The sequence below is a fragment of the Balaenoptera borealis genome (genome assembly GCF_965194805.1).
Source record: "Balaenoptera borealis genome assembly, chromosome: X".
Lineage (NCBI taxonomy): Eukaryota > Metazoa > Chordata > Mammalia > Artiodactyla > Balaenopteridae > Balaenoptera > Balaenoptera borealis.
Genome location: NC_138881.1, coordinates 71,945,371 through 71,966,019, shown reverse-complemented (window position 1 = coordinate 71,966,019; position 20,649 = coordinate 71,945,371). Strand labels below are relative to the sequence as shown.

The 20,649-nt window shown below is 36.6% G+C and overlaps 1 protein-coding gene across 1 annotated transcript in view; it reads left to right on the top strand.

Annotated features, from left to right (window-relative positions):
- CHM (CHM Rab escort protein) overlaps positions 1-13,317 on the top strand; it is a 181,099-nt gene extending 167,782 nt beyond the window's left edge. Inside the window, exons 14-15 of the mRNA XM_082377225.1 lie at positions 3,972-4,132; positions 9,994-13,317. Of these exons, the coding sequence (XP_082233351.1) occupies positions 3,972-4,132; positions 9,994-10,185 (353 nt within the window). The 3' untranslated portion in view covers positions 10,186-13,317. The remainder of the gene's footprint in view (positions 1-3,971; positions 4,133-9,993) is intronic.
- Positions 13,318-20,649: the final 7,332 nt, after the last annotated feature.

Here is a 20,649-nt window from a genome sequence, read left to right as displayed (position 1 = left end):
CATTAATCTTAATGGTTAATGTGATCCCATTTTGAAATGATGTATTGTTTAGAACCTGAGTGAAATTCTTTAGTAAGAACTATGTGCTCAGAGGGGTCCTCAGGTGCACTGAGGCACTGAAAAGCCAGTTTTCACTGACACATAGGCCTTTTTATCATCAGGATGAAGTAGTGGTCATATTTTAATTAAAATGTCAGAACAAATACTGTTGGAGTTATTGAAAATGAATCACCAGATAAAGTGAGCACTGGGCCATGGCAGGTCAAAGAGGCAAAGTCACCTGGAGAAGAGAACTCAATTCATTTTCCTGCCTAAATGAGGAAGAAGGAACTTTATGAGCAATATGAACTTTTAATACATTAAAGCACATTCTTCTCTGTAGCAAAAGCCCCTATTTTCACAGATTGATGGCTTTTACTATTATGTTTTAATTATTTGACAATGATATGAAACTTTATGCTTTAAAGCTTTATAAATATTTTGTTTTAAAATGTGTGCCAGAGGAATAACATTATTTAAGCTTATTTTCTTTTTATTCGACTTCTATGTTCTGTGTAGTGCTGTGCTTCATGAGCTTTTGTGAAAGTCAGCCTAGTCACTTTGCAATGAAGTATATTTATCGTATTAAAAGATAATGTTCTCTTCTCAAACACAGTACTTCTTTGCCTTTGTATCTGAGGAATCCAATAGCCTTGTGAAGGTATTCCTTCTATTCCCTCTCTTTCTTACTTGTTCATGTTTAAGATATCAGCTGGAGCTCTTGACATATGCTCTGTCTTAAGAAGCAGTTGTACTAGTACTTCTAAGAGCCCTACTTCCCAGGCTCCTTTAAGAACATCAGAGATCTCTAAACTCTTCCCTACTTCACAGTCCAAGGAAATTTCAGATACTTTATGCTTAATAAACCTGATTCTGCAGGTGAGAAAATGAGGTGATTGCTCACCATTCATATGTGCATTAATTCTTCCAGATTCCATAATATCCTTCAAAGCACGGGTAGAACTTTCCTAAGTGGTTTCTTATTTTACCCAGGAAATTGAGATTTTTCCATACAAATTGAAGCAAGAATTTCATTAGTACAATATCTTCAAATGTCTGCAGTGTAATATCATCACTGCACCATCTTCTTTCTCTTTTTCGCTCCATTGGGCACAGCATGTGGCGTTATCTCATTCTGTCTCATTCAGTTCCTATCTCAAAAAAGCAGCACTGCCTAAAAACAGGAATTCCCCTTATAGGTGTCATTTTGAAATAGGTGGCTGGTGAGGGTGTTTTTACTGAGCTGAGAAGTAAAATGCCTTATCTTAATTCCTTTTTGTATTTGTTGTGTCCAGTCTAGGTCACAGCTGTGGCAGTCTCCTACTCTCTTGGTCTTGTGCTACTGTGCTATGTTGCTAAAGTAGTTCACTCTCTCCCTAAACATGGCATGCAGCTATAGACTATTTGTTGCTTTTATTTGGTGTGCCACTGTTGATTTTCTTCAGCCTACTTTATTCTGTACTTGCCCCAGTTTAATTCGCCCAAGATTTTATTCTAAATTACCTATTACTTGTTTAGTCCTTTGCACAATCTAATTGAATGAAATGAGCTATTACAGAAAACCAATTCTGTTTCTGGCCAAGTGATGTATTCCTAGCCAAACCTCGACAGCTTTAATATTTTTTTGACAATTTTGCACTGCACAATTGCATGTTATTTTTCCAGCTATCTCTCTGCCTTCCAGCTGGCCTCAAAGAAAGATGAAGCAATTACATGTTTCTTTGAGGGTTTTAAGGTCAAAGCCCGATAACTCCCTTGTATCTAGAGCATTTATCTTCAGCCTATGTCAACTTTTCATCTTCCTCTCGGTTTCTTTTCAAAACTTCAACCTCTATGAAATTTCTTTCCTATAATTGAATTATTCACTTCCCCTAACTTTTATTGAGTGAAAGCTCTCCTCTGAGCTGGAAGTTTCATAAAATATAAGATAAGCTCTCTTAGTATATGCTTAGAAATGGAATGAGCAATATTAAAGGACTTCCAGACCTTAGCTCACTTTTCTGCAATGCTCCTAGAGTCTGGTTTCACAAGTGATAGGCAGTATGTTTAACTATCTTCCTGTAAGATTTACTGAAACTAAGCTCACCAATAAATTTACTAAGAGCCATATGGTTTTAGCTGTGAAATATGAGTCTCTTATGTTCCTTTGTTTTGTCAGTAAGTAGGTTTTGCCACCTATTGTGTGCTTTACATGAAGTTAGTGATACCTTAGACTCATAGATCTTAGCATTAGAAAGGGGCATCTTAAAGGATCACTTCATCCAGAGTTTCTTCATCCTATCACATTAATAATTATGGATTATTCAGGATGAACTAGAAAAAGAACATATTTGGTATTGTTGTAGTGGAGATATTTTAAATTAAGTATAATAAAAAACCTATTTGTCCTGAATTGGGGAATGGGACATTCTTTTTAACTGAGGAACGCAATTTGCTAACTTTTCTACACTGATTATAAATCTACCAATAAGAGTTAATTAACTAGATAATTATACCTTTAGAATTTTCTTTATGATTCACAAGGTGCCTTATGGTCTTGGGTAATAGTCATTCACATCCTTTATTATCATTGTACAGAATTTGAATTTTTCTTCAGATCCAGGCTAAGAAAACACTGTAGTCAATAAATATATTAACAGCAATATTTTCTGTTTTCAACCAAAGAAAATGTAATTATAACACTTCTAAAGAAGAGAGGCATAGAAATAATTATTAAGGTAGCAAGGATTAGGCTTTAGGTATTGAGATTAAGAGAGCTGGATCTTTTAATAAGCACATCATGCTTTGATTATACCTGAAAGCAGAATTAAAATTGGTTCAGAAATTATTCATTGAGCATCTGTTATGTGCTAGGCTCTGTATTAGGGAGCATGAAAGAGCAAGAGAATAAGGACTAAGTCTACTTCATCTTTGTATCCCCAGCTCCTAGCCTGATGCCTAACACATAATAGATGCTTGCTGTAAATGAGAGAATGTGCACTGAAAACAGCTTACAGTCTCATAATCATATTTTTGTTATTTGTTTGTTGGTTGGCATTACTTTTGTAATCTAGTAGGACAGAGTGTTAGTGAGTTAGGATATCCAATTTTTAATCCTGTATATACTATTTTTTAATAACAGCTTTATTGAGCGTCACATACCATACAATTCACCCATTTAAAGTATAAAATCCAATGTTTTTTAATGTATTGTTCAAACATCACCACAGTCAATTTTAGAATATTTCCATCACTCCAAAAAGAAACTCATACCCCATACCCATTAGCCATTAACCTGCACTTACCCTCAATTCCCCCACAGCCCTAGGTAACCCTAATCTACTTCCTGTCTTTTTTTGAGGGGGGTGGGGCGGGCATGCCACGCAGCTTGTGGGATCTTAGTTCCCCAACCAAGGATTGAACCTGGGCCTCGGCAGTGAAAGCACTGAGTCCTAACCACTGGACCGCCAGGGAATTCCCCTACTTCCTGTCTTTATAGATTTCTCTATTCTGGTCATCTCATAATCCTGTATATAGTATTGACTTACTTTATAATTTTTTAAGTTGGTTTATGCATGTGAAACATAAGAAAATCAATTTATGTTAACTTCTCACTTCATTGGCATAATTTAAAGATGAATGTGATCATAAGCGCTTTCATACTGGTGATGAGAAGAGAAATCCAAGGGAACATGGTTGGAGTTAAATCTAAGTAACTTACTAATAATCAAAATAATTTTTAAAATCTAACTTGTCTTAGGTTGAAAAGCCATCATTGCTTGAAATATACACATGTATTAGAGTGTGTGGATACAGATTTACTATAGTTTACATACAAAGCTCTGATTTACTACAATATATAGTCGTAGCTTTGTTAGCAATTGGCTACATGTTGTAGTAATTGAGAGGCATGTTGTGCTTTAGATGTAAGTAAAATTTATGTCTACGTTTAGAAAATGAAGAAGTTGAAAAGCCAAGACTTCTGTGGGCTCTTTACTTCAATATGAGAGATTCTTCAGACGTCAGCAGGAACTCTTATAATGATTTACCATCCAACGTTTATGTCTGCTCTGGCCCAGACTGTGCTTTAGGAAATGATAATGCAGTCAAACAGGTAAGGCTGTTGGTGTTTCTTGGTTTTATGTTAGGAAGTTGGTGTGGTAGGGAAAGTGAATTGTTTTTTCCTCTAGGAGGTGGGAAAAGAAACTAAAAAAGCATCTCTCTCATTTAATACCATCTCTGCAATTTGCCCCTAAACTTTTGCTCGGTGAACAACAAAGCCACTTTAATATCAAATATTTTCACATTCTTGAATATAATGATGAACTACAAGAGATTGTTATGAGTTCCATTGTGGGAATAAAGATAGAAGATGTTAGAAATACATATTCAGAAAAATGAATTTATAATGCCAGTATTCTAAAGAAACATTGCTTCTAATTTAAATGGTGGCCTATCATTGTATTTTGAAATACACAAACTTTTTCCTCTGTAAACTTGAGTCATTTCATAAGGAGTGTAACTAGTAAGGCATACAAAATGTATTTTTAAAATGGCACATTTTTAAGGCACATTCTTAACCATGGAAAAGAACATGTAGTTTTTCACAATTAACATGATTCCTTTCATGTTTTGACACAAGCTGGTGTCCCAAAGCTACTATAATAGATGCTGAGGAGTAGCACTCCTGGGCAGGGCTATGAATAGGTACGGGGCAGGTGACACAAAATGCCAAAAGTGAATTATGAGTCTACTAAGCTGAAAATTCATATGCATGTACAAACACACTTTTCTGTGCTTGACAGGAAGAGAAGAGCAGAAAATACTGTTTTTTAAGGTATAAGTCTAAACTTTTCACCAATATAGTTGGTGCATCTGTTTATTGAATCAATAAATGGATAATTTAACATTGTTCTAAGACCACAGATGGAAGTTTCATTCCCACTAGTGGTAGGGATCTTATAGGAGCAGATGGCCTTTTTGAGCCTTTAATCTAATTTTTAGACATAGCAGCAAGGCCATGACCTATACATTTACAGTTTTTTACCAGATTCTTTGTTTCTCATCTTCAGAGTCTAGTGGTGATCCAGGATAATCATATTTAGTCAGTGATAACAAACAAAAATAGGAAGTCACATCTCTCATCCATCATTTATTCTGTTAGTTTAATAGCAACTCAGGATGGTTCAATATGTACATTTATGGCTTAAAATGGCCAAGTCAGTTTTGCTTTGATGGTCCATTTTTTTCCAAGAAGAAATTACCAGCAAGTTATCAGCCAGGTAACTTTATTCCTGAGTGAACTTTAATGTTTTTTTTTAACCAAAATGGAAGGCCTTAAATAAGGACTTAATATAGAAGTGCTAATGTGATCTAAACTGCAAGCTAAAAGATTATAATTAAAGGATAATTTTATCATGAGATATTGATTCCCAAGAAGATAGACTTGAGTACAGTGTTTTCACAGAAGAAAACAGTAATAATGCTAGTTTGGGTGCTAATTATTATATACTATTAATTATAAGTAGGTTTATATTTGTTATACAGCTTTTAACCTCACATCAGTTTTGGGAGAAATATTATAATGCCTACCTTAAAGGACATCAATAATAACATTTAAAAATAGCCAGTTTATTCAGATAAACTGTGTTCTAATTCCAGTGTATCATGCTGTGTTCATCCCAAACACTAACTGATGACTCTGTTTTCCAAATTGTCTCTAAAAGCCCTCAGAACATCACCTAAGCTTTGCCTGTGTAGGAAATATAAGTACCTTCAGATTTCATTTTTCTTTCTTTCTCTTTTTTTTTTTTTTGAAATAAAATGCTTCATTTTGCTAGTTGGCAAGTTTGCATCTGCCCTTCTTATTTGTAAGTGTATAGATGTTGAATAACATAGACCTATCTCTCTTGTGTTCATATGAAGCTATTTATGATTTGAAGACATATGAAAAATATAAAGTAATCTGATCTGTTTATTACTTACAAGTTAAAAGTTGTGTGCAGGAGCATACCAAGATATTCCCTATTATGTGAATCTTTCTGTGACTTGCTAGTTTTTGTAGTTTATGTTACTCCAGATTTTTTCTGAACCTGACATAGATATTTCTTTTCTTAATACAGGGAGTGTTTCATTTACCCACAGATACTGATGAACAGACTGGTCTATAGTCCCTACTTGTCTGTACTCCCAAGCCAGTGATAGCTCCCTCCTTCTTCAGGAGCCCCCATTGCCTAGGAGCTGCCACTGCCTTGGGAACAAGAATAGTTAAATAGTACTGTACTCTGTATTATACTTAAGGTATGAAATGGGTTATATTGGCTGATGTGGACTGGGCTGGCAGTCTAACCACCATGTAGAATGTTGTTCATATGGACAGATCAGCAACTTGCTTATGACTTTTGGTACATAATTTGTAAGTTGAAGACCAGCTTTATAGGTCGTAGGAACTGTCAAGTTGCTCACATAGTGCAGTAGCATTCACTTTCTCAAGCCATTGAGGGAGAGGGCAATTTTAGGTGTCATATCTTCTGAAGCTTCCATTCATTGAGCATTTTCTATATGCCAGGCATTGTCCTAATCATCTCATGTATATTATTGTATTTGGTTCTCACAACAACCCTATGAGGTAAGTATCTGTGACATCCCCCCCATTTTACAGATGAGGAAACTAAGCCCCAAAGGGGCTAAATAACTTTTCCAGAGATCACATAGCTGGTAAATTTTTTATCCAAGACTTAACCTCAAGTCTGTTGGACCCCAGTGCTTGTACACTCATCTAGTATACTATGCTACTTTCAACTCGTTAATGCAGATACATCCTAACTACATTAAACTGCTAGATTGACAAAATATTTGTTTGTTTTGTGTAGATGTATGTTAAAGAAACATAGGAATACCTAAATAACTCAACGTGTCCTCTCTGTACTTCCCAATATAAGGAAACTAATTCACAATATAATTAGCCCTTTTTAATTATTTTAACCACATGAAAGTCTTTACCCTTTAAGCTAACTTCTGGCTTTAAAAGAGCAAGGAAGATTAAAAGTTGACAATTAAGTACTCTGAACCAACCTCTTGGTGACAACTCTTAGAACTGGGGCTTAGTTGGCAAATGAAATGAAGTTCACCAAGAAGCATTAGACAGACCTTCCAGAAAGTGGCAGTTGACCCTAAAAGGTTCCAGCAGTTGGAAAGAGGAGAGACTTGGGAAAGGCTGGAGTCTGGCTGTAGGAAATTGGCATCAGAGAGGGCCAATGGCAGTGAGCTGAAGGTGGGATTTCCACAAGCAGGTAGAACACAAATAAAAGCAGGACGGCAACCTGCAATTGGTTGGCGGTCTTAGGACACACATTGTTCGTGACAGGGATATACAAAAACAGGTCGAGTGGGATCCAGCCACAGGGACTGGAGTTCAGGAGAAAATCTATCCTACAGGGAGGTGGCAAAAGGGAGACAAGGTGTGAGATACAGAGGAATTGGAGTAGAAGTAAGAGGAACAGTAATAATAATAGTAATAATGATAATTGTTACAATATTTATATTCAACATTTGTATAATATACGGTTTCTAAAGTTCTTCCATTTATATATATATATATATATAATATATATATATATATATATTATATATATAAATATATAAATATATATATATATATAAAAAGAGAGAGAGAAAGAGAGATTCTACTCCATGCCTGGCACTAAGGATTCAGAGTTAACTAAAACCCAGTCATTATTCCTGGGTGAATCACTGTCTGGTAAAGGAGAAAAACGTGTAAACAAATGACATTGCAGTGCGGTATATGCAATAAGAGAATGATATCGAAAGTATAAAAGTAATATAGAGGAGCCATGAGTTGTATCTAGGAGTCAGAGAACCTTACAGGGAAGAATATAAAAGATGAGTAGCAATTCTTCATCCAAGTGATAGACAATCAAATTGATAGCATTTGCACCAGCCCAGGGTGTAACCATCATGGTATGTTTAAGAAAGTACCAATAAACAGGTAACAGTGTAGCAAAAAGCCTGAGAGGCAGAGATGGGATGAAGAAGAAGACGATGAGACCAGAGAAGATAGGCCTGAAGGGTGTTGTTTGCCATAATAAGTATCTTGGATTTTTATCCTGTTAGAAGAGTTTTAAGCCAAAAAAAGGCATAAACAGAATTTCATTTTCCACTGACCCTTCTAAGGGCAACATAAAGATGGATTACACAGGGGAACCCTAGAGGCAAAGTGACCAGTCCAGTTCTGAGATGTTGCAGTTGTCCAGGGGAAAGATGATGCATGTCTGGTCTATGTCTCTAGTGGAGGAACAGGTGGAGTCAAGAACTAAGAGATAAAATTGATAGGATTTGCTGATTGATTGCATGCAGAGAGTAAAGGAGAAGGAGAACTTCTATAGGCAGACAAGGTAGAGATAACAGACACAATGACCATTAGAGGAACTAAAGTGTGAGGTAGAGGCTCTGTCTGACCTCAGTCCTGCTTCTAGGGACTAAATATCTCCAGCAAAGATGTATATGGTAAGACCCCAGGATGGAAGCAAAGCAGGTATCTCAAATATTTAATTTCAAAATATCCATAATAAAATGGCATGTCTAAAAATATCACTTTGAACTATACTTAAGAAGGAAAGAAGCTATTTTTCTCTCCCTGCCCCTTCTTTCAACTCCACATCAAAGCTCAAAAGTTTCTGCTTAACCAACCCTTCACCCTATCCCAAAGATACTGGTTTTATTCACCTGATGTAGGAGTTTACCAGCTATAGATGGCCAAATGGCAAATAATTTCGATTTTGCAGCCCATATAATGTATTTTGCAACTACTCAACTCCACCATTGCAGTGCAAAAGCAGCCGTAGACCATAGATAAATGAATGAGAGTAACTGTCCCAATAAAGCTTTATTTATGAAAACAGGCAGCAGACTGGATCTGGCACGTGGGCCATAGTTGTCAACTCCTGGCGTAATGGATGACCTTGCGTGTACTTTGGGAAGAAGGGTTGAAGTGGTACAGACAAACATTGTAACCTTTAAAGCAAAACAAGCATATGTTTAAAACCCTTTAATGACGTTCTTTTACCAGTAGGCTAGAGTGCAAGCTCCCTAGCCTGTCAGGGACCCTTATCTAATAAAGAACTGTATTCATCTAAATAATAGTAGGAATATGTTTAGAATAGAATAACAGTGCTACCAGCCACATTTACTTTCTTGTATGTGTGTGTATTTGTTGTTAATTAAGATCACATTTACTTTATTATTCTCTTACCCTGCCAGACTAAGCTCAGCTTAAATCTCAACATTTTAATTTATGTTATTATTAATAACAATGATTACAGTTTCCAAATAGAGAGGCTTACTCTCTGCCATTCTATAGGCAAGGAGAGCAAGGCTCAGAAGCTGAGTAAGCATTCCCCAGATCACATCGCTGCTAAGTGGCAGAGCCAGCATTTGGGCATGGTTATCTATTCAGTGTCCATTGTCTTGGACACTGTGTTATATTCCTCAAAGCACAGGGAGAGGAAAATTAGAAAAGCAAATAGTTGAGCAAACAGTGAAGAATTTTCTTGATTTGAACAATGACTTGTTAAACTTAGTATATGCTAAATTAGACTGTACAAATATCACAAACAGGCTCTATTAGGAAATTATATAAAGGATATTAAGGGAAATTGTATTTCTGTTGACATGTAGAATGAATGACCTTAAAACCTCAACTATTTGAGCACTTTATAAAGAGTCTTAGCAAGTACTGATATACTTGAAGGGTGGGCCTGAATGAATGTATAAATTAGAGGGAGAAAAGTCATGGAGTTCTGAAAGCAGTTTTTAGAAGGTCATGTGTGCTGTGTAAAGTTCTATAACTTAAAGAAAATTTTAAGGGTGATACTTCATTTTTTTGATAGTTCCAGAAAGGCACATACATTTTAAGTTAATGTTCAAAACCTCTTGTGCCCTTTCTTCCCTGGCCAGGCTGAAGCACTTTTCCAACAAATCTGCCCCAACGAAGACTTCTGTCCACCCCCACCAAATCCTGAAGACATTATCCTTGATGGAGACAGTTTACAACCAGAGGCTTCAGAATCCAGTGCTATACCAGAGGCCAACTCAGAGACTCCCAGGGAAAGCGCAAATCTGAGAAACCCAGAGGAGCCCTCTGAATAACGAGTATGCACCAAACTGAATAGCACATTTTGGAAAATCCTCCTAGCCTCAGAGTCCTCTTGATGGAAGAACTGTTTGAAAAATGTTACAAAGCAGCAGCCAGTTGACATGCAGAATTACCAAGAGAAACAGATGATAGAAATCCAAAAGGGAATTTTCCTTAAAAAGGACATTCCAAGACCACAAAACACTTGTAAAGCACATTGACTTGCCTGATTTAAGATACCAAACCTGTGGAATTAGCAGATAAAAATTATAAATGGATTGATTCCTAGAAATATAGCTATGTTTATGAAAGTGATCCTATGCATTGTTAATAATTCTATGGTATTAGGACAGCTTTTGCTTGCCACTTTGGATCTTTGTTTGAAAACCACATCTTCAAAATCTGCTTACATATTTCCTTTGATTATTTGAGTTATATTTTCTTTATGGGTATGAGCATCGTGACACAAATGATAAAAGCATACGTAAATATAGCTGATAAAAACTAAAGTGTCATGATCCAGGCAGGAGCCTATGCTTGAAATAGAGGTTTGCTTTGTTTTCTATCTTGAGTATTGAAAATGCTAATATTAAAGTAGACATTTTTACAAACAAGTCATGAGTTCATTACTCAGTGTTTTTTTTTCTTTTAAATGTTAGTAGTGATATTTGTATGTGAATCCTGAACACACTAGGAAGACTCAATACTGAAGAAATGGAAGGAAAGATTTGAATAGGCTCATTGGTATTTGGAAATTCTGTCTAGTCGAGTATCTGGAGCACTAGCCTAATTGTCTATGGACCTAATTTAGTCCTAGCTATGCCACCGATGATATTAAGCAAATTGTTTAACTTCTGGGCCTCAGTTTCTCCGTATGTCTACTGTATGAGAATGATTTTGAAGATAAATGCAGTGCCATCCTTAGAATGGTTTTTCTGGAATAAAAGTTGTTTCAGAATTTTCTCATTGACTTGAGGGTGAATATCAAAGATCTCATGCAGCAAATAATTGTTTGCTGTCACCTCCCCCAACACAATAGATCATAGTGTTCTTATTGCATTAAGCTTTTAAAATAAAAATCTATTTCCTTAATTAGTATTTTATAGTTTAATAGAAAAGTAAACATAGTAACGTGGAATTGTGGTTTTGAATCTTGATAAGGAAAACAGTCTATAAACTCTTCATATTCCTCTTCTAGTAGGTAAACCTGAAACCACCAAGGACTCTAAATAGAATATGACAATTGGTAAACCCTAATATGCACTTAACATAAAAATATAAGGGCTGTACATAGGCAGCAAATCTAGTTACAGTGATAGTGCCTATATTAAAATCTTTCCAAATGCCAAGCTCTAATGGTTTACCTTTTTTGAGCAATAGTTTGGACTCAACAACTTATTTCAATAAATAAATACATTAAAAGTGTGTTGTCATGCAGTCTGGCCTATCTTGCTGATCAGAGAGCCATGGCTACAGTAGAAAGCACATAGTTCTTACATACTTCAGCTGCAGCAGGGCTCTGACCTCTCCAGATTTCAGAGAAGATCTGTCAGGTCACAGCCTCATGAGAAATGGAAAGAATCAAGGAATATAGCTCTTTCCTCACCTTTTAAACCCCCTGCGGATATAGCTGAATCCAGAAGAAAATCTTCCCAGCCTCTCAGGCTACTCCTAATCCTTCTCCCCATTGCATAGCCTCTCCCCTATCTCTTTAATCCCCTCTATCCCTTTCTTCCCCTTTTATAATGTTATACAAATCAGGGACAATAGAATCACATTATAACCTACTTTGTTATATGGATTCAGATCTATCTTAAATCATATTTCCTGAAACCCAACTGCGGCATGCGCTAAATACACAATACATACCTATAAGCACCGGGTATTGGCTCTGCCCCGCAGTACCAGCAATATAAAAGCTTCCACTATATGAGAGTATTGAGTCTGAATACAATTGCAGTAAGCTGCACCAATTAAGATATTGTACTTTGTTATAGTCTTAGAGTTAAGGCCTCTTGATGCAGCATGCACACTTATGTAAACAGCCAATCAGGTACACCCAGAATGACTAGAAAAATACTGATAGCTTTACTACAGCTCTGTAGAACAATGAAGGAGATATTCTGTGGTCTCATGGCCCACTCCATACTGTACCCTATTTCATCCATTAGCCAGCATCGGAATTTCTCTTCCAGGTTATTTATTAAATACTGTTGAAATGTTTAAAAGCTCCTGAATATGATTAGTGATGATTAATATAATACACAACTGTTAAAAACCTGTTGTTAGAGAACTTTAGATATTTCCTGTTGCCTCAGAATGTAATAGAAATTATTCTAAGAGCATTCTTTTCAGCTATCTTAATTACTGCAAATACTTGTTTTCATAGCTTTAAAGGAAAACCTTTTAGTTTTGTTGTAAAACCGTAAGCCTGAAGTCATATGAATAAAATATAGATGCTGTATGTGATGCAGAAATTTCAGTAGCTAATTTTAAATTTTGAAAATAGCTATTATCAAAGAATTTTTATTCATGTGTTTAAAATGTTTATGTTATGCATGCTTCTTATTAACCAAAAATGATAATACCATTCAGTTTAGTGATCAACATGAAAACGGGTTACTAACCCTATGTTGCTACTGTATTTTTGTCTAGTTGGTATGCCTGCCCAGAAAAAGATAGATATATATGATATGTATATTACAAACATATATTTTTCTATAGGAAAACTGAGTTATAATTTCTCTGTCTTCTATGATATCTAGCTGCTCATAGGAAAATAGTCATGTTAATGGTTAACTTCTGGAATAGTAGTTTCTGAGATGGGCAGCCCTTTGTGTAAAATAATGGCCACACTAATGATTAACTTCTGTCACAGCTGTAGTTCTGGAGAAGGCAGCCCTTTGTCTAAAGTCCTAAAAACCTCAAAAAAAATTTGTTGAAATTTGATTGCTAAATAGTAGTGATCCTTCAAAGCAGTTTTCTTACAAATAAGTTATTTACTGCTATTGGTATTGGATAATTTCTCTCTCAACTCTTGATTGATTTTCTTATATGCATTTCCAAAAGCATGAATATATGATTATTCATAATTTGCACACTGTAACAGTAAGTTTTCAGAGGAAATAAAGTCTGTTTTTAATGCCTTTCAGGCGTGGTATCCTATTTTTTAATATTAAAATTTTGTATATATGCCAAGAAATTAAAAATTGTCTTGGAACTGATTTATTTGTTGATACCAGTCTATTACTTAAATTCTTAGTTAATTGTCCAGCTGTATACTTGGTTTTATTTCTAAGCATCTGCCAACTGTGTCAGGTCTCTGAAAAAGGCAATCAAATGATACATGGGTATGATTTACTTAGCAAACTGTTCTAGACGCCAGCATCAGATCTCATTCTGTTTGAAATCAGTGTTCTGAGGCATGGGATATGGCTTTACAATACATTACCTGCAAACTGTTTTCGCATCTCACTTAGTGTATGAGAATCTGAAAGGTTTTTCTTATTTACTTGGTGAATGAGAACATGAAGTGTTTTTCTTTGTGGTCGTTGAGTCCCCAACAGCTTACTTGCAGCAGATAAGAGACTGCTGATGTTCTTTTCATGCAGAAATCATTCACTGAACTATGATTTGTTCTTGAATCAAATAATTAAAGAAGAGTGACATTTTCTGTCAATTCCAAGTCGTTTTTAAACCTTCCCAGACAGGACATATTCAAAAGATAACATCATTATTTCAAAACTGGCAATTTATCTGTGAGATTATTAATGAATCAAGTTTAAGAAAGATAAGGTTAATTGAATTTTTAAACAAGTAGCTGTATTATCCTTCAAGCACCTTGGAGTTCATAAGAGTATTTACACTTTTTTTTTCTTAAACAAGTGTTTTGGTATGTTTGAGTTCTCTTCTTTAATGATGGCTTTTTAAAAATGCAAGAGGTTTAACACAACATCCCAGGTCACACTTTGAAGGCCACTTTTCTTTCTATTAACATAGTTTAGCTGTGGGGCTGCAATGAGATGCCCTTCCCATACAAGTTGCCACGTCTGCTCTTTCTGGTGATGATGACTTTTAGGACCATTTGACAGGTAATCATTAGAACTTGAATCCTAGTAGACTGGAGGGTCTTTTCACCTATCACTACAGGGAGATTTATGCTGGTAACACCTATTAATGTTAATAGGACTTGCATGTGTAAATCCTCTTCCCGTCAATGAGACAGTTGACCCCTAAAAGAAATATTCTTTAGAGATGGACAACTTTCTACTCGAGAAGCATTAGTGAATTGTTCTATTCAAATTTTTCATGTGGGAAAAAATCGCAAGACTATACTAATTCAGCAGAGGATTTGTAGAGCTTGAAAAGGTGAAATAATAGCTCTTAGTTTTCTATTCACATTCTACTATATATTAGATACTATTACTCTTCATGTTATCAACATAGCATTTTTCTCTTATTTTCACTTATTTTTATTATTTTCTAATTAAAGTATAATTGACATTCAACACTATGTTAGCTCCAGGTACACAACATATGATTCAATATTTCTATACATTACAAAATGATCACCACGATAAGTCTAGTTACCATCTGTCATGATACAAAGTTATTAAAATATTGACTATATTCCCCATGCTGTACATCTCATCCCCGTGACTCATTTATTTTGTAACTGGAAATTTGTACCTCTTAATCTCCCTCACTGATTTCACTCATCCTCCCCACACTCCTCCTCCTCTCTGGCAACCACCTATTTTTCCTCTATCTATAAGTCTATTTCTGTTTGTTCATTTGTTTTGTTTTTTAGATTCCACATATAAGTGAATTAAAACAGTATTTGTATTTCCTGCCTGCCTTATTTCACTTAGCATTGCACCCTCTAGGTGCAATCCCTTTCAAACCACCAATAATAGCATTTTTCACAGAACCAGAACAAATAATACAAAAACTTGTATGGAAACACAAAAGACCCCCAAATAGTCAAAACAATCTTGAGAAAGAAGAACAATGCTGTAGGTTATCACCCTCCCTGATTTCAAACTATATTACAAAGCTACTGTAATCAAAACAGCATTGTACTGGCACAAAAACAGACACATAGATCGATGGGACAGAACAGAGAGCCCAGAAGTAAATCCACATTTATATGGTTAATTAATCTATAACAAAGGAGGCAAGAATATACAATGGGGAAAAGAGAGCCTCTGATAAGTGATGCTGGGAAAACTGGACTGCTTTCTCACACCATATACAAAAGTAAACTAAAAATGGATTAAGGACTTAAATGTGAGACCTGAAAATATAAAACTCTTAGAAGACAACATAGGTAATACACTCTTTGACATCAGTCTTAGCAATATTTCTTTGGATCTGTCTCCTCAGGCAAGAAAAACAAAAGCAAACAAACAAATGAGACATCAAACAAGAAAGCTTCTGCACATCAAAGGAAACCATTGACAAAGTGAAAAGATAACCCACGGAATGGGAGAAAATATTTGCAAGTAATATGACCAACAAGAGGTTAATATCCAAAATACATAAACAGGTCATACAACTCAATATCAAAAAGAAACCCAATTTAAAAATGGGCAGAAGACCTGAATAGATATTTTTCCAAAGAGGATATACAAATGGCCAACAAGCATATGAAAAAAATGCTCACCATTGCTAATCATCAGAGAAATGCACATCAAAACAACGAGATGTCACCTCACACCAGTCAGTATGGCTATCATCAAAAGGTCTACAAATAACAAATGTTGGTGAGCATGTGGAGAAAAGCAAACTCCAGTACATTGTTAGTAGGATTGTAAATTGGTGCAGCCACTATGGAAAACAGTATGGAGGTTCCTCAAGAAACTAAAAATAGAACTACCATATGATCCAGCAATTCCACTGCTGGGTATATATCCAAAGAAAATGAAAACACTAATTCAAAAAGATGCATGCATCCCAGTATTCATAGCAGCATTATTTACAATAGCCAAGACATGGAAGCAACCTAAGTGTCCATCAACAGAAGAAAGGACAAAGAAGATGTGGTATATATATACACAATGAAATATTACTCAGCCATAAAAAAAGAATGAAGTTCTGCCACTTGCAACAACATGGATGGACCTAGAGGGTATTATGCTTAGTGAAATAAGCCAGAGAAAGAAGTGAACAATATAATGAAAGAGAAACAGGCTCACAGATACAGAAAACAAACTAGTGGTCACCAGTGGGGAAAGGGATGGGGGGAGGGGCAAGATAGGGATATAGGAGATACAAACTACTATGTATCAATCTAAAATAGATAAGCAACAAGGATATATTGTGTGGCACAGGGAAATATAGCCATTATTTTGTAATGACTTTAAATAGAGTATAATCACTAAAAATATTGACTCACTATGTAGTACACCTGAAACTGATATATTATTGTAAATCAACTATACTTCAATTTTTTAAAAAGGCTACTCTTGGACCACAACTACTGAGCCTGTACTCTAGAGCCTGCGAGCCACAAATACCAAGCCTGCACACCACAACTACTGAAGCCCGTGTGCCCTAGAGCTTGCACACTGCAACTACTGAGCCCACGTGCTGCAACTACTGAAGCCCATGCACCTGGAGCCTGTGCTCCACAACAAGAGAAGCCACTGCAATGAAGCCCACGCACCGCAATGAAGAGTAGACCCTGCTCACCACAACTAGAAAAAGCCCGCACGCAGCAACGAGGACCCAATGCAGCCAAAAATAAAAATAAATAAAAAAAATAAAACAAAAGGCCACATGTCCTTAAAAAATTTTTTTAAATAAATAAAAAGTCTACTAGTGAGTGGAGATCATGCCAGTTGTTTTTATCTAAATAGAGCTACTGATGGAACAAATAAATCAATTGAAATGTGGGCAGATTTTTAAAACCAAAGTAGTTGACACAGTAGAATTACAGTCCTCACTTCCTCAGCTCCCTCATTCAGTTGAGCACAATATCTTATTGATTTTATCTCAGAATATCTTACTGATCACAGCCTCCTCCCTATTCCCACAATCCTCTGTTCTCATTCTCTTTCAGATTAATTACTATAATTAGTTTTCCTGACGCTAGGTTCCTCATTCTATTCTAATTACCTATTGAGGCAGAAACCAGTACATGGATTCCTTCTCATGCTTACATATCATGAGAAGGGACCCACTTAGCATAATAACACGCCAAAGTTAGCAACAGTGAAGCCCTTGAGTGGGCATTTATTCCCAGCCTGCACCAAATGTGGAAAGGTGTAGCTTGGGACCCTGAGGTCAAGGCAGAGAGAGAGAGTAGAAAAGGAAATGACAGGTAACACGTGTAGTGCCTACTATGTACTAGGCAGTGTGCTATTAACACTTTTAACCTGAAGACAACCTGTGGGTACTATTATCATTCTCCATTTTTCAGATGAGGAACTTGATGAGGAAACTAAAGCACAGAGATAAAATAACTTGTCCAAGTTCGCACAGTTAGAAAGGTTTGGATTGTTCTTCCTAATTCAGTATGCACTGAAACATGTTTGTGATCTACTACTAGTAAGATTATATTCTTTCATCGTAATGAGCTGTATCTGCCTGCCCTACTGGTGGTAGAGTTTCACCTAAAAAATAAATACAAATAAAGGCCCCGACCTTGTCATTTCTCTCCTTAAAATCCTTTCCATATTAAATACAGTCTGAACTCTTCAGCATAGCATATGAAACGAGACACTCCAAAAACCAACATGTTCCTCTTTGGCTTCATCTATCATTCTACCTCCCTCCCCACCTCACACTCTATTCTTCAGACACGACGAACTTCTCAGTATCTTCAAACTCTTTGGCCCTTTGCATATGCCATTTCTTTTTCTGGAATTTCCTGGCCTCTCTCTGCTATCACCACACCCCTTTTCCCCTGACCCTTCTTTTCTGCCTTTTAAACCCAGCTCTAATGTTACTTCAACTGCTAACACTTTGGCAACTCCAAGTGGCAAAGTTACTTTTCCCTCTGTACCGCCCCCACCAAAAACTGTTCAGAAAGCCCTTATCTCACAGAAATCTAAGTTTTCTGATTTTGTTTCTGTCTCCTAGATAGTGAGAAACTTGAGGGCAGGTGCCCTGCTATTCATCCTTGCATCTCTAACACCTAACAACACCTGTCTCATGGCCATGTATCTCCTGCATAACCCTGCTCCTCTGGCCACGGTGGTTTCTATCTAGGGTGGGGACATGCTCCTGACCCTCTTCGGAATTGGGACTCATAAAGAGTTTGACTTTCTGAGTGGTTGACCCATAACACAAAATCTCTTTTGCTATGGACAGCCATATTTTCTACCATGTGGCTAGGAAAGCAAAGACAGTTTGCAAAGAAAGAAGCAGTGATGAGACACAGAACCTAAAGTTGGTTTCTGAGAGCTTTCCAATTCCACAATCAAGTCCTTCCTGAGGCCCAGTATCATTCCTGCCCTTGGTTTGTTTGAGACATTCCTGTCTCATAATCAGATTTCTTTAGATGTTCCAGAAATGCATGTTAGGGCTTCCCTGGTGGCGCAGTGGTTAAGAATCCACCTGCCAATGCAGGGGACATGGGTTCGATCTGTGGTGTGGGAAGATCCCACATGCGGCGGAGCAACTAAATCCGTGTGCCACAACTACTGAGCCTGCGCTCTAGAGCCCGTAAGCCACAAATACTGAGCCTGCGTGCCACAACTACTGAAGCCCGCACACCTAGAGCCCATGCTCTGCAATAAGAGAAGCCACTGCAATGAGAAGCCCGTGCACGGCAATGAAGAGTAGCCTCCGCTCACGGCAACTAGAGAAAGCCCCCGCTCAACAACGAAGACCCAACACAGCCAAAAATAAATAAATAAAATACATAAATTTATTTAAATAAAAAAAAAGAAATGCATGTTGAATTCTGATACTTGCAAACACAAAATTTTAAATTTTTATTTTAAATAAACATGTCTGGGAAATTTCATTATTAGAACATTCCAAACCACCTCTATCTGTGTAAATATGTATGTAGGTTTGTGAATGCATTTGTGTACTGTGCAAATTTGGACTTTTACTGATTAGGAAATGTCATAAAATTTTCAGGTCCAAAGTTCCACACAGAAGGGGGAGTAAATCAAGGAAAAAAGCAAATATTATCTACACTTGAGAAGAACTGTGGCAGAGAATTATCTTGGTGATTTCTAACCACTATCAATTTATTCTGAGAAAAACCGTAGGAGAGGCAATACCCATCTAACAAGTATGTGCTGTAAAAAGCAACTGTTGTTACAATGGAAGTCAACTATAGGTAGGGTACCTAAACTTAGTGCCTTTGGTACACGTGATGTGAAATTGTCCTTTTTGATTTGGATTTGTCTTAGAAATATATTTTCAAAATAATACCCTGGAATAAGACTCTTAAGGTCAAATATGGTCTAAAGTTTTGAAGAAATTCACCTTTGTTTGGTATGGAAGCTACTTGCATAATATGTAAACATTTAAGTTTTACAGATAGGTAAGTTTACAAAGCATTAGATATAAGCTAAGTTCTATACCCTAAGGAGCTTACAATTTTCAAGTCAGAAATGGGCAATGTACCAGAAAGTGGTTTCCTTTGGTTGAGCAATAGCAACAAAAAGATTTGTGCAGAACTTAAAACTGCTCTCTATTGATCTTTATTATGACTGGAAAAAATTGCCTACAGGAAAATGCCATTCCTTTTCTAAATCTGGATTTGATAATTTTAAGGACAGATAAGCTGAATCTTGAACATCATTTTGTCTTTCAGATCTTCTGAAAATATATATTTTTTAAATTTATTCATTTATGGCTGTGTTGGGTCTTCGTTTCTGTGCGAGGGCTTTCTCTAGTTGCAGCAAGTGGGGGCCACTCTTCATCGCGGTGCGCGGGCCTCTCACTATCTCGGCCTCTCTTGTTGCAGAGAACAGGCTCCAGACGCGCAGGCTCAGCAATTGTGGCTCACGGGCCTAGTTGCTCCGTGGCATGTGGGACCCTCCCAGACCAGGGCTCGAACCCGTGTCCTCTGCATCGGCAGGCAGATTCTCAACCACTGCGCCACCAGGGAAGCCCCTGAAAATAATTTTTGACTGCTAGATTTGAGATGCTAGTCCATATTCAGACACATCCTGTTTTAAGAGGACACTCTATAAGGAGATCTAGATTTATAAAGCACAACATTTTGGAGGGTGACTGTGCCCATTACAAAGTAGTTCTTTGCTTTACCAAAGAATTCAGGCTGCTTTTAAGTAGGAGTTCCTAGGAGTTCCCTGATGGTATATATCAGCGCTGCATAAGCTATTAACTTCTAGGCAGAGAGAGGTAGGGTAGAGCCACTGCCAAATGAAGATTGAATTGAAAATAAAGCAATTCTAAAATGATTGTGGAAGTAAAGGAGAAGATATGGATTGACAGAAGTGTGGTTTGAGGACAACTTTGCAGGAATACATGTGTGGCATAAAGTGTGTTGA